The 14,324-nt window shown below is 59.5% G+C and overlaps 2 protein-coding genes and 1 long non-coding RNA gene across 4 annotated transcripts; 2 read left to right on the top strand and 1 right to left on the bottom strand.

The window, feature by feature from the left end:
• Window positions 1-1,443: 1,443 nt before the first annotated feature.
• On the top strand, window positions 1,444-13,777 carry SLC27A5 (solute carrier family 27 member 5). Of its 2 annotated transcripts, XM_036426051.2 has the most exons (10): window positions 1,446-2,158; window positions 3,400-3,609; window positions 4,551-4,709; window positions 8,320-8,444; window positions 9,514-9,708; window positions 9,795-9,885; window positions 12,006-12,204; window positions 12,753-12,850; window positions 12,974-13,104; window positions 13,184-13,777. In XM_036426051.2, exons 1-10 carry the CDS (start codon window positions 1,471-1,473, stop codon window positions 13,358-13,360), a joined length of 2,073 nt encoding a protein of 690 aa, XP_036281944.1. In that variant the 5' UTR covers window positions 1,446-1,470; the 3' UTR covers window positions 13,361-13,777. The 2 variants fall into 2 exon arrangements, with proteins under 2 accessions (XP_045433333.1, XP_036281944.1); XM_045577377.1 differs by lacking the exon at window positions 9,514-9,708 and having other exon boundaries at window positions 1,444-2,158.
• LOC118712412 (parathymosin) lies at window positions 10,459-11,590 on the top strand. The gene has a single exon (XM_036426086.2). It carries the CDS (start codon window positions 10,800-10,802, stop codon window positions 11,106-11,108), a length of 309 nt encoding a protein of 102 aa, XP_036281979.1. The 5' UTR covers window positions 10,459-10,799; the 3' UTR covers window positions 11,109-11,590.
• Window positions 13,778-13,963: 186 nt separating the features above from the next.
• On the bottom strand, window positions 13,964-14,312 carry LOC123651844. Its single transcript, XR_006740796.1, has 2 exons — window positions 14,262-14,312; window positions 13,964-14,208 (listed from the first exon to the last, which is right to left on the bottom strand). It is a non-coding gene; the product is annotated as an uncharacterized LOC123651844 (long non-coding RNA).
• Window positions 14,313-14,324: the final 12 nt, after the last annotated feature.

Genomic DNA, 14,324 nt, shown 5'->3' with positions numbered 1-14,324 from the left:
GGATGTGGGGCAGGCTGAGGGGGAGTCCAGCCTGCACGGGGTGGTCTGCTGGCTCCAGGCCGGTGGCAGTGCCCCAATCCGGCCAAACCCCACCTCCCACGGGTGAAGGGGAGTCAGGCTGTGCCCGAAGCCCACAGGCCTTGCTGATACGTGGCCCTGGCCAGCGGTGTCCATCCAGGCAGAGGGGCACAGAGGGCCCTGCAGAGCTAAACAGGTGGGGTGAGGCCCAGGACAGGTGGGGGCTGGGTGGACAAGGTGAGGGATTAAGAAGTAACATCGGGGAGGTGCAGAGCACAGCAGAGGGGTTGTAGTCGGTGTTGTGACACCTGTGGTGCCGGGGGAACCAGATTTAGGAGGGGGTTGCCTTGGAGGGCGTGAAAGCGTCCAACAGCCCCAGCCCATGTGGCTCAGTGGACAGAGCCTTGGCCCCAGGACTGGAGGGTCATGGGTTCCATCCCAGTCACTGGCACGTTCAGGGATTGCAAGCTCCACCCCCAGTAGGGGGCGTGCAAGAGGCAGCAGATCCATGGTTTTTATCCTTGATGTTTCAATCCCTCTTTCTGATATCAATAAAAGTACTTTTTAAAAAGGAGTAACAGTGCCCTCTGGGTGGCGGCTACAGAGTTTGGACAGGTCCAGACCTTAGACTTAGGAGAGGGCACGTCCTGAGGGCAGAGCCTCCCAGCACCGTTACACCAATAGCTGGAATTGTCAGCTGGACCCTGTGGTCCCAACACGTGGCCCCATGTGCTGAGGGATTTAGGCTGCAAGTCAGCAAAGCTCGATCAGCAGCACGTGATGGAGCAGGATCCAAACCCACAAGAATGTAAACATCTCCACTCCCTTACTCTGGCTGTTAGAGGCGAGGGCGTTGTCTGTCCACCCGGGAGCTGCATGCCACCCAGACCCAGCCCTCCTCCCCTCCTCTGTCTTTCCTAACCTTTCTCCGCCCCCTCTCCGGGTGGTCACTGGACCTGGTTGAGCTGGCGCGGCACAGCACCCTGGGGCTGAGGATGCCATGGCCCTGCCGGCTCACCATAGTGCCCAGCTGGTGTGGCTCAATGGACAGAAGGGTCCTGCGGGCTGAAGGGTCCTGGGTTCGATTCCGGTCCAGGGCATAGGCCTGGGTTGCAGGCTTGATCTCCAGTGGGGGCAGGCGTGCAGGAGGTAGCCAATCCGTGATTCTCTCATTGATGCTTCTGTCTCTTCTGAAATAAATAAAAATATATTTTAAATGAGTGTAAGTTCCCAACCACTCTGCTGCGCAACCGGAGCGAATCTGCTGTTGAATGTCAACTGTCACTGAATAGAAATCTGGGAGCAGAGTCCCGGCGGCGGGTCGCTCCGCCCTCGATGCCACCTGGACCCCCGCCAGGGGCCAGAGGTTGCCGGCTAGCCCCGCGCAGGTGAGCGCGCCACGAGCACAGGACAGACGGCCGGTGCGGGGAGGACAGACAGACCACCGGGGCCATGGGCACAGGGCGCCGGGCACTGCTGCTGCTGCCGCTGCTGGGGCTCCTGCGCGCCGGGGGGCTGCCCGCCTGGCCCGTAGCCGCGGCGCCCGCGCTGCGCTGGCTGCTCGGGGACCCCGCCTGCTGCGCGCTGGCCGTGCTGGCGGCGCTGGCGCGGCCCTGGCTCCGGCCCTGGGCGCCGCCGGGGCTCAGCCTGGCGGCCGCGGCGCTGACACTGGCCCTGCTGCCCGCCCGGCCGCCCCCCGCGCTGCGCTGGCTGCCCGCCGACCTGGCCTTCGCCGCGCGCATCCTCCGCCTGGGCCTGCGGGTGCGGGGGCGCCTGCGCCGCGCGCCCCCCGACACCTTCGTGGACGCCTTCGAGCGGCGCGCGCGGGCGCGGCCGGACCACGCGCCGCTGGTGTGGACGGGCCGCGGCCGCCGCGCCGTCACCTACGCGGAGCTGGACGCCCGGGCCTGCCGCGCCGCCTGGGCGCTGCAGCCGGAGCTGGTGCGCCCCGAGGCCGCGGGGCCCCCCGAGCCCGCCGCCCTGCTGACGGCGCCCGCGCAGGCCGTGCCCGCGCTCGGCCTGTGGCTGGGGCTGGCCAAGCTGGGCTGCCCCGTGGCCTGGATCAACCCGCACGTCCGCGGGGCGCCGCTGGCGCACTCGGTGCTGAGCTCCGGGGCGCGGGTGCTGCTGGTGGACCCGGGTAAGGAGTCCCCTCCCCGGGCCGGCCGGCGGGAGGGAGGGCGGGGAGCGGGCCGGCTGGGCCGCCCAATGGTCAGGGGGCCAGGAGGGGGTGGATCGGAGCCCGTTAGCCTGCTCACCCCACAGGCTGGGACATAATTCTGAAGGCGCCAGGCGCTTTGTTTTTCCTTTAAAATTTTTCTATTTTAAAAGTATTTTATTGATTTTTTACAATAAAAATCAATTATATATATGATTTTTATTATTATATATATAATATAATATATATATAAATAATTGATTTTTACAGAGAGGAAAGGACAGGGATAGAGTTAGAAACATCGATGAGGGAGAAACATCTATCAGCTTCCTCCTGTACCCCCCCACTGGGAATGTGCCAGCAACCAAGATACATGCCCTTGACCAGGACCCTTCCATCCGCTGGTCGGCGCTCTATCCACTGAGCCAAACCGGTTTCAGCTGTTTTTTTCTTTAAATTTTTTTTTTTATTGATTTCAGAACGGAAGGGAAAGGGAGAGAGAAAAATCCATGAGAATCATTGATCGATCGGCCGCCTCCTGCACGCCCCACACTGGGGGTCAGCCCACAACAGGGGCATCTCACCCTGACCTGGTTCATAGGTCAAAGCTCAACCACCAAGCCATGGCTATTGCAATCCCTTTTGCCAGTATTAACCTTTTTTTTTTTTTTTTTTTTTTAATCTTCACCGGAAGATATTTTCCCGTTGATTTTTAGGGAGGGTGGGAGAGAGAGGGAGAGACAGAGAAACACATCGATGGTTGCCTCCTGCACGCGCCTTGACCAGGGTCTAGCCAGGAGGAGCCGGCCACCAGGGTCCCTGCCCTTGACCAGAACCGGAACCGAACCCGGGACCCTTCTGTCCGCAGGCCGGTGTGGCTCTACCCACTGACCCACACCGGCCAGGCCCCTGAGGTTCTTCCCAAAAGCGCAGAAGCGCCCTCTGCCGGTCGCGCCCTCTGAGGACCCGGGCGGGTGGGTTCCCCCTCACAGCCTGGAAGGGGCTGGGGGGGAGGACCGTGCCTCAATTTCCCCTCTGGCCCCCCGCCCCCCAGACCTCCGGGAAGAGGGGGAGCCGTGCCTCAGTCTCCCCTCTGGCCCCCCGCCCCCCAGACCTCCGGGAAGAGGGGGAGCCGTGCCTCAGTCTCCCCTCTGGCCCCCCCCAGACCTCCGGGAAGAGGGGGAGTCGTGCCTCAGTCTCCCCTCTGGCCCCCCGCCCCCCAGACCTCCGGGAGAGCCTGGAAGAGGTGCTCCCGCAGCTGCAGGCGGAGCGCGTGCGCTGCTTCTACCTGGGCCGCAGCTCCCCGACGCCGGGGGTGAGCGCGCTGGAGCCCGCGCTGGACGCAGCGCCCTCGGACCCTGTGCCCGCCAGCCTGCGCGCCGGCCTCACCCCGCGGAGCCCCGCCCTGTTCATCTACACCTCGGGGACCACCGGTGAGGGCGCCCCGCAGCCCGCGCCCCAGCCCCTGGCTTCCCCCCCTGGCCTGACCCCGAGGCCTGGCCTCTCCCTGACCTGACCCTGACCCCTGGCCTCTCCCCCAGACCTGACCTTGAGCCTGGCCTCCCCCTGACCCTGACCCTGACCCCTGGCCTCTCCCCCGGACCTGACCTTGAGCCTGGCCTCCCCCTGACCTGACCCTGACCCCTGGCCTCTCCCCCGGACTTGACCCCGACCCCTGGCTTCCCCCCCTGGTCTGACCCCGAGCCCTGGCCTCTCCCTGACCTGACCCTGACCCCTGGCCTCTCCCCCTGACCTGACCCCGAGCCCTGACCTCTCCCCCTGGTCTGACCCCGAGCCCTGGCTTCCCCCCTGACCTGACCCCGAGCCCTGGCCTCTCCCCCTGGCCTGACCCCGATCCCTGGCCTCTCCCCCAGACCTGACCCCGAGCCCGGCCTCCCCCTGGTCTGACCCCAAGCCCGGCCTCCCCCTGGTCTGACCCCGAGCCCTGGCTTCCCCCCTGACCTGACCCTGACCCCCGGCCTCTCCCCCTGGTCTGACCCCGAGCCCTGGCTTCCCCCCTGACCTGACCTGACCCCCGGCCTCTCCCCCTGGTCTGACCCCGAGCCCTGGCTTCCCCCCTGACCTGACCCTGACCCCCGGCCTCTCCCCCTGGTCTGACCCCGACCCCTGGCTTCCCCCCTTGACCTGACCCCGACCCCTGGCCTCTCCCCCTGACCTGACCTCGAGCCCGGCCTCTCCCTGGCCTGACCTCGGCCCCCAGCTGCCCTTGGAGGGATCAGGGCCAGAGTCTTGCCCCCTGGAGCTTTGGGATTGGACCTCTGAACCCCAAACCCAGCCTGACCTCCTGGACCCCTCCCCACCATGGAGACCCAGCCCTGCACACCAACCCCCCTTCTTCCCCCTCCGTCCCCAGGGCTCCCCAAGCCGGCCATCCTCTCCCAGGAGCGGGTGCTGCAGATGAGCGCCATGCTGGGCCTGAGCGGGGTGACGGCCGCCGACGTGGTGTACACGGTGCTGCCCCTGTACCACGCCATGGGGCTGGTCCTCGGCGTGCTCGGCTGCCTGGAGCTCGGTGAGCCCTGCCCCGGGCGGGCGGGGTGCGGGCTGGGTGTCGGGGTCACAGCACCCTGTGACGAGGGGCATAGGGCGGGGAGCGAGCCCCAGGACCCCTGGGCAGAGGGCTGTGCTGTGTGAGGTCACTCACTCTCTGACCTCCTGTCCGTGAGGACGTGCTCAGCAAACACTGCTCCGCCCGCCTCCCCAGACACCTGGCCAGAAAGTCATCTGGGCCCTTTCCATGGTCACATTGTTTGTTTTTAAATATATTTTACTGATTTTTTTACAGAAAGGAAGGGAGAGGGATAGAGTTAGAAACATCCATGAGAGAGAAACATCCATCAGCTGCCTCTTGCACACCCCCTACCGGGGATGTGCCCGCAACCAAGGTACATGCCCTTGACCGGAATCGATCCTGAGACCCTTCAGTCTGCAGGCTGACTCTCTATCCACTGAGCCAAACCGGTCAGGGCCACCTTGATAAATTTTAAACACATAAACATTTCTGCATCAGTCCTTATGTGCCCACTGCCGAGTTTCAGCTACCACCAGCATTTTTTTTCCTGAAAATAGTCCTATTCTTTCTTTTTCTTTGGCTTTCTTTCTCTTCCTTCCTTCCTTCCTTCCTTCCTTCCTTCCTTCCTTCCTTCCTTCCTTCCTTCCTCTCTCTCTCTCTCTTCTCTCTCTCTCTTCTTTAAATACTCTCTTCGTTAAAGAGAGAGGGATAGAGATAGAAACATCAATGAGAGAAACATCATCAATCAGCTTCTGCATGCCCCCCACTGGGGATGGAGCCTTCAACCCAGTCACCTATCCCCACTCGGATGGCACAGGTGGCCTCTGGGGCCCTGGCTCGATGCTCAACAGCTGGCTACCCTGGCTGGACCATGTTTCTTTCTCACCTCCCCCTCACTTCTGCTTCAGCCTGTCTTTCCTCGATGTTATTAAAATATTTTCATTAATTAAAATATATTAATTTTTAGAGAACAGAAAGGAGAAAGAGAAACATTGACTTAAAAAAATACTCTTATTGATTTCAGAGAGGAAGGGAGAGGGAGAGAGAGTTGGAAACATCAATGATGAGAGGTAATCATCCCTTAGCTGAGTATGGGCCCTTGAGCGGAATTGAACCTGTGACCCTTTAGTCCGCAGGCTGGCTCTCTGTCCACTGAGCACACCAGTAAGTGCAACAACAAATCAACAGCATTGATTTGTTGTTGCACTTACTTATGCATTCATTGGTCGCTTCTTGTCTGTGCCCTGACTGGGAACCCAGCCCAGGATGACTCTCCGACCACATCCTGACCTCTTCAGTGAGGGCTTAAGAGGTTGTTTTTTTTAGACCATTCACTATTTCAAACATACACAAGAGTAGAGCAAAGAGCTGGATGAGCCCTAACAGGTTTGGCTCAATGGATAGAGCATCGGCCTGCGGACTGAAAGGTTCCGGGTCCGATTCTGGTCAAGGACATGTACCTTGGTTGAGGGCACATCCCCAGTGGGAGGTGGGCAGGAGGCAGCTGATCAGTGTTTCTAGCTCTCTATCCCTATCCGTTCCTCTCTGTAAAAAATCAATAAAAAATTAAAAAAAAAAAAAGTTAGATCCAGTCTCCAGTGTACTCACCCAGCCTCCACAAAGAACACACTGCCAGTTTTATTTCACATGCACGCTTCTCCTTCCGGATTGTTTTAGAAACAAGTCGTCTGGCTTGTAAGGATTGTAGTAGCGTCTCTCACCTATCAATGAACATGACTGCAGTATCACCAGATGTGCACTTCCTGGTCAGGTGTCCCGTTACCAAAGGGTCCTTTTACCGTTCGTCTCCTCCTTGTTTGGACTCTGCTCCTCTCTGTCCAGTTGGACTGGAAATTCCCTCTAGAGATCTTGTTACATCCAGCTCAGTGATTCTTCTGTTCTTTGTTTTCCTTGGGAGAGAGAGAGAGAGAGAGAGAGAGAGATGTGTGTGGTTCCACTTACTTATGATTCACTGGTTGGTTCCTGTGTCCTGACCGGGATCCAGCCCTCACCCTTGGCCTACTAACTCAGCCACCCAGCCAGGGCCTTCAGTTAAATCGTTCCTGGCGAGCCCTGGCCGGTGTGGCTCAGTGGATAGAGTGTTGGCCTGGCGATTAAGGGTCCCAGGTTGGATTCCAGTCAAGGACCCAAACCTCGGTTGTAGGCTCCTCCCCTGGCCCGGGCCCTGGTCAGGGCATGTGGAGGAGGCAACCAATCGACGTGTTCCTCTCACATCGCTGTTTCTCTCTGTCTTTTTTTTTTTTTTTTTAATATATATTTTATTGGTTTTTCACAGAGAGGAAGGGAGAGAGACAGAGAGTTAGAAACATCAATAAGAGAGAAACATCAACCAGCTGCCTCTTGCACACCCCCCACCGGGGATGTGCCCGCAACCAACGTACATGCCCCCGACCGGAATCGAACCTGGGACCCTTCAGTCCGCACACTGACGCTCTACCGCTGAGCCAAACCGGTTTCGGCTCTCTCTGTCTTTCCTTCTCTCTCCCACTCTCTCTAAAAACCGATGGGAAAATATCCTCAGGTGAGGGTTGAAAATAAATAAGTAAGTCTTGGCTGGAACCCTGGGGAGTGTCCTTTTGGAGGACCCAGCACCCTTTCTGTATGTTACCTCCCTTCTGTATGTCAAACACAGCCTCAGAGAAGACACAGCTGCTACTAACCAAGCTCACCAGCAATCACCCTTTGTGTTCAGAGATGGTGACATTTCACTTGCAGGGTGTAGTGGCGCCTAAAATTAATTAACCCATGTGAGAGTGCCCTTCCATACATCCACCCACCCATCCACCCACTCACTCCTCCATCCACTTACCTGGGACCCATCTGTTTAGCAAAACATTCATAAAACCTACACTAATAAAAGAGAAAGACCGAAACCGGTGTGGCTCAGTGGATAGAGCGTCGGCCTGCAGACTGAAGGGTCCTCGGTTCGATTCTGGTCAAGGGCATGTGCCTTAGTTGCGGTCACATCCCCAGTAGGGAGTGTGCAAGAGGCAACTGATCTATGATTCTCTCTCATCGATGTTTCTAACTTTCTATCCCTCTCTCTTCCTATCTGTAAAAAATCAATAAAATACATTTTTTTAAAAAGTTGCATGCAGCTTTGTTTGAAAAAAGGAAAAAAAAAAAAAAGAGAGAGAGAGAGAAAGATGCAAATTGACCATACCATCGAGACGCCCACAGCCAATCAGGAGTGGCTATGCAAATTAACCCAACAAAGATGGTGGGTTAATTTGCATATACAGGCTCAGAGCAGCGGGGGTGGAGTAGGAAGCAGGTGTTCTGCATGCCCCAGCAGCATGGAAAGGCAGAAAGGCGGCTGAAAGGCCCATTTTGGCATGCATCTTCGTGCACCGGGCCTCTAGCATTATCAATAATCAAGAACAATGGATGCTCACAGCCCTTCCCGAGCCCTGGCGTACACATTCTGGAGGCCGGATGTGAACCCAGGCCCAGGCCCGCCGAAGCCTGGCTGGACCAGGGACCGGAGAGGAACCGGGGGTCACCCTGTGCCTCGGGGGCCACGGGGCGAGGCAGCTTCTCACGGAGGCGTGGAAGCAGGACCTGAACCCCTTCCCCTCCCGCCTCCCAGGAGCCACCTGCGTCCTGGCCCCCAAGTTCTCCGCGTCCTGCTTCTGGGAGGACTGCCGGCAGCATGGGGTGACGGTGATCCAGTATGTGGGCGAGGTGCTGCGGTACCTGTGCAACGCTCCCCAGGTGAGGCGCCGGGCGAGGTTCCCTCTGGGCTCACCACCGGGGCTGCGCTGGTCTGTGGGTAGAGCATTGGCCAAAGCACTGAAGGGTTGCAGGCTCGATTCCCAGTCAAAGACACGTACGTGGGGTTGCAGTTTCAATCGCTGGCCGCGAAGAAGGCCACTCATCAATGTGTCTCTCTCATATCGATATTTCTCTCTCTCCTCGCTCTCTCTCTCCCTCTCCCTCCCTCCCATTCTCTCTGAAAGGCAGTGAAAAAATACCCTCCTCAGGTGAGGATTAACCAACAAAACAAACAAAAAGTTGCCCAGCCAGCCGAAACTGGTTTGGCTCAGTGGACAGAGCGTTGGCCTGCAGACTGAAAGGTCCTGGGTTTGGTCAAGAGCATGTACATTGGTTGCGGGCACATCCCCAGTGGGGGTTGTGCAGGAGGCTGCTGATCGATGTTTCTAGCTCTCTATCCCTCTCTCTTTCTCTCTGTAAAAAAATCAATTAAAAAAAAAAAGTTGCCCAGCTGGGGATGTGCCCTTTTTCAGTTGTTGAGCATGGACCTATGAACCAGGAGGTCACAGTTGGATTCCCAGTCAGGACACATGTCCACTTGCAGGAGGCAGCTAATCCATGATTCTCTCTCATCATTGCGCGCGCTCTCTCTCTCTCTCTCTCTCTCTCTCTCTGTCTCTCTCTCTCTCCTCTCTCTCCCCTTTCCTCGCTGAAATGAATAAAAATACATTTAAAAAAATATATTTTATTGATTTTTCAGAGAGGAAGGGAGAGGGAGAGAGAGCTAGAAACATCGATGAGAGAATCATCGATCAGCTGCCTCCTGCTTCCTCAGTGCTCACAGGTGCCTTCAGTGTGTCTTATCAGCGGGTCCCAGGAGCCCTGCTATCCCATCTAACATATGGGGCACAGGTTACTTTATCTATTTCCTACATTCAGGTCACTCAAGGGCGCTTATCAGTTTGTTTACATTCCATTCCACACTTTCAGATATCACACTTCAATACTTATTCTATATTGTGTTTATCCTTATTGCTATTACTAACACCCTCCTCGGGCATCTCTGCAGCGGCCCGAGGACCGGACGCACACGGTCCGCCTGGCCCTGGGCAACGGGCTCCGCGGGGACGTGTGGGACGCCTTCCAGCGGCGCTTCGGGCCCGTCCGCATCTGCGAGGTCTACGGCTCCACCGAGGGCAACGCGGGCTTCGTCAACTACCCGGGCCGCCGCGGCGCCGTGGGCAAGACCAGCTGCGTCCTCCGGGTGAGGGGCCCGGCTGCGGGGACCCGAGGGGAGGGGCGCCCCCCGGGCCTCTGACACCCCAACTTCCCTCCTCCTCCCCGCTGCAGGCGCTGTCCCCCTTCGAGCTCGTCCGGTTCGACCCCGAGGCTGCGGAGCCCGTGCGGGACGGAGCCGGCTGCTGCGTGCCCGTGGGGCCAGGTGCATGGGGGCGGGGCCTGCAGCTCTCACCGACCCTGAGTCCCCGTCCATCCGTCCGACCGTCCGTCCGACCACTGTCCGGGCCCCTCTGCCTCGGTTCTGACCGGCACTCGGGCCTGGGCCTCTCTTCCTGTGCCCCCAGGGCCTGTCCTCTCCGCCTCCCGTCCTCCCGGGCGCCCACCTTCTCCTCGGGGTCTTCTCTCCTGGGGTCTTGCAAGGGCCTGGCCACCATTGGTCTCCATCCTTCACCCTCCCTTGTCATCCTTTTCCCAGTTTTTAAAAATATTTTTATTGATTTCAGAGAGGGAAGGAGGGAGAAACATCAATGATGAGATGGATGCACGCCTGCCACGGGGGATGGAGCCCACCACCCAGGCACGTGCCCCGATGGGACTCGAACCCTGACCTCCTGGTTCAACCACTGAGCCACACCGGCCGGGCATCCTTTTCCTGTTTATTAATTTTATTTCTTTAGTTTTTTTTTTTCCTTTCCCCCTTTTTATTTTTATTTTTAAATATATTTTATTGATTTTTTTTTACAGAGAGGAAGGGTGATAGAAAGTAAAAAACAGAGCGGCTGGTCGGTGGCAGCTCTGCGGGTGCGGGGGCGGCGAGGACCCAGCGAGCGACCGACCGCGGCCGGAGCGCGCCCGCCACCGCCCGCCTCCCCGCCCTCCCTCCGGACGGCCGCAGCCCTGCGGGTCTCGGCTCCGGACCCACCCCCGCCCCACCCCGCGCGCCTCTGCCGCCTCTTCCCGAGCCCCAGCCCGCCGAGCGGCCGCCGCCGCTGCCGCTGCCGCCGCCGCCGCCGCCACCTCCGCGCCAGGTTCCGGCCGCGGCCGCCGCCCGCCGTCCAGGGCCCCTCCGTCCCGACCCCGGGACCCCGGCTCCCCGCCCGCCCCGGCCCCGGCACCATGTCGGAGAAGAGCGTGGAGGCAGCGGCCGAGCTGAGCGCCAAGGATCTGAAGGAGAAGAAAGAGAAGGTGGAGGAGAAGGCGAGCCGGAAAGAGCGAAAGAAAGAAGTGGTGGAGGAGGAGGAAAACGGAGCCGAGGAGGAGGAAGAGGAAACCGCTGAGGACGGAGAGGAAGAGGATGAAGGGGAAGAGGAAGATGAGGAAGAAGAAGATGATGACGACGAGGGGCCGGCGCTGAAGAGAGCTGCTGAAGAGGAGGATGAAGCGGATCCCAAGCGGCAGAAGACAGAAAATGGGGCATCGGCATGAGCCCCCCGCCAACGGGCTGGGGAAGGAGGCCCCTCAGGGCCTGGGGATGGGGCAGGAACAGTTCAGTGCAGCCACTCTTCACCTGACTCCTTGCTCTGGGCCCTGCACCAGAGCTCTCCCCCTCTCCCTCCCCAGCCTCCTCGTGTCCACCTCCAGACACTGCCCTTCCATCCTCACTCTGCCATTGTCCCACCTCCCGACCTGCTCCCTCTGAGCTCCCCAGCTGGTCCCCAATTGCCCCCTTCCCCTCTTTCTCTCTTCCTCCCTCACGCCCACCCCTCCTCCTCCAATAGCTTCTCCTTCGGAACCTCTGCATCCTACCTTTCTGTCCTGCCCATCCCTACCCTGCCTGACCCCTGGGTCTCCTTCAGATCCCCTTCTCAGACAGCGCCAGGCTGGGGTGGGGCCAGGGTTGGGACCAAGCCCTACAGCTGCCCCCCCCCCTTTCCCCTTTTTGTATAATTTAATAAAGAAATGGTCGCTCTTCTGTTTTTAAAAAAAAAAAAAAAAAAAAAAAAAAAAAAGAAAGTAAAAAACATCAATGAGAGAGACATCCATCAGCTGCCTCCTGCACACCTCCTATTGGGGATGTGCCCGCAACCAAGGTCCATGCCCTTGACCGGAATCGAATCCGGGACCCTTGAGTCCGCAAGCCGACGGTCTATCCACTGAGCCACACCGGTTTCGGCCTTTTCCCCTTTTTAATGGGCTCCCCGTGCCACCCTCTCTGTCCGCCCGTCCCTCCTCTTTCGTCTCCCCGTCTCCATCGCTGGGTGTCCCCCCTCTGAGGCTCCGGGCGGTGGAGTCCGCCTGTTGGCACCTCGGGCGGGAGGCCGCGGGCTCCGATGCTGCGAGGCTCCCGGGGCTCACGCCGCCTCCGCCCCCCGCCCCCTCCAGGGGAGCCCGGGCTGCTGCTGACCCGGGTGCTGCGCCGAAACCCCTTCCTGGGCTACCGCGGGCCCCGGGAGCTGTCGGAACGGAAGCTGGTGCGGAAGGTGCGGCGCCCGGACGATGTTTACTACAACACCGGCGACGTGCTGTCCATGGACCGCGAAGGCTTCCTCTACTTCCACGACCGCCTCGGGGACACCTACCGGTGCTGGGCGGGGCTCCGGGGGCGGGGCCACCGGGACATCCCGGTCCTAAAGGGGGCGGGGCCACCGGGACATCCTGGTCCTAAGAGAGGCGGGGCTTTCTGTGCCGGGGGCGGGGCCACCGGGACATCCTGGTCCTAAAAGAGGCGGTGCTTTCGGTGCCGGGGGCGGGGCCACCGGTACATCCTGGTCCTAAAAGAGGCGGTGCTTTCGGTGCCGGGGGCGGGGCCTCCGGGACATCCCGGTCCTAAAGGGGGCGGGGCCACCGGGACATCCTGGTCCTAAGAGAGGCGGGGCTTTCTGTGCCGGGGGCGGGGCCACCGGGACATCCCGGTCCTAAAGGGGGCGGGGATTGGGCGGGGCCACCGGGTCATGCTGATCCTAGAGGGAGGCGGAGCTTGGGGCGGGGCCACCGGGATTTTCAGATCCTACTGGGAAGCCGAGTAAAGAGGCGGGGATTTTGGGTCGCAGGGGGCGGGGCTTGGTGGACAGGGGGCGGGGCCTCCTCGTTACCAGGCGCGTGATCTCAAGCACCTTCTGTCACCCGCAGGTGGAAGGGTGAGAACGTGTCCACGCGGGAGGTGGAGGGCGTGTTGTCACTCGTGGACTTCCTGCAGCAGGTGAACGTCTACGGCGTGTCCGTGCCAGGTGCGGCGGGCTCCCCTCATTTCAAACCCACAGCAGCTTCGTGGGGGGCGGTTTCCCCCCCCCAAACCCCCCACCCCCGTTAGCGGCGGGGGAGCTGAGCGTGACTGGCTGGTGTGCCTCCAGGGTGTGAGGGCAAGGTGGGCATGGCCGCCGTGCAGCTGGCCCCCGGCCGGGCCTTCGACGGGCAGAAGCTGTACCAGCACGTCCGCACGTGGCTCCCGGCCTACGCGGTCCCCCATTTCATCCGCGTGCAGGTGAGCTCGGGGGGTAGTGGTTGGGTGGGAGGTCGCGGCCGTGGGAGTCGCGGTTGGAGTTACAGTCCTGCCCCTGCAGGACACGCTGGAGATCACCAACACCTTCAAGCTGGTGAAGTCCCGGCTGGTGCGCGAGGGCTTCGACGTGGGCGTCATTGCGGACCCGCTGTTTGTGCTGGACAGCCAGGCCCAGGCCTTCCGGCCGCTGACTCAGGACACGTTCCAGGCTGTGTGTGAGGGCACCTGGAAACTCTGAACAGCTGGCCGGCGAGCAGGGCACGTGGAGGGCCAAGGCCCACGCCGACCGCTGTCAAAAAATACATCATGACAACAGCTGGAGCTGCTGTGCCAGAGGACCACCTCCCAGGCCTTAATTCTCACGCCTTTTGGATGGTAACATGGGGCCTAGTCACCTTGAGTCCGGAAGAACAGTTTGCAGGAATAACACGAAAGCAGTGATGACTAGTGGACAGATGACTACAGAGCTGGAAAATGGAGAATAGCATTCATTTCCTTCCTTCTGTGGATGTCATGGGGCCCCTTCTCTTTCTCATCAATATCCCTTGCCTTTATCTCCTGATCAGAACACTATTTGGGCATATGCCTGAATCAGTACTTCAGGAATAATTATCCCCCGCCCCCCTAATTTTCAAATAAACGCTAGTTTCCTCTCCCTTTGGAAGCTCTTTCTATTTTTAATGTTTTTATTGGTTTCAGAGAGAGAGAAAAAGAGAACTGTTAATTGGTTGCCTCCAGCTTGCACCCCAACCTGCACCGAACTAGCCGTGTGTCTGAATCTTCAGGTGCACAGGAAGACAACCAACTGAGCCACACCTGCTGGGGCCTTCTCTCTCTCTCTTTTCTTTCTAGGGGAGGGGGGTGTTTTTCTTTTAAACACCATCATTCAAAGGTATAGTGTCACCCCCTCCTGCCCGGACCTGCACAGGAGCCTCGTGGATCCCAGACTGGCCGTACCCCCAGCTTCACAGAGCAGGCCTATGCTGGACCCAGAAACAGAGAACAAACTTGAATGTACACAAATGCTGCGTGGATGGAGGAATGAGCCACCAGTGCAGGGCCTAGCGCTCTCCAAAAGGCATACTCCTCAAGGCGTTGGTGGTATAGTGGTGAGCATAGCTGCCTCCCAAAAGGCGTACTCCAGGCCGGGGCAGCGTGGCTCAGGGGTTGAGCGTTGACCTATGAACCAGGTCACAGTTGAT

The sequence above is a fragment of the Pipistrellus kuhlii genome, unplaced genomic scaffold, assembly GCF_014108245.1.
Source record: "Pipistrellus kuhlii isolate mPipKuh1 unplaced genomic scaffold, mPipKuh1.p scaffold_m20_p_89, whole genome shotgun sequence".
Taxonomy (NCBI): domain Eukaryota; kingdom Metazoa; phylum Chordata; class Mammalia; order Chiroptera; family Vespertilionidae; genus Pipistrellus; species Pipistrellus kuhlii.
This window is presented reverse-complemented; position numbering and strand designations above follow the sequence as displayed.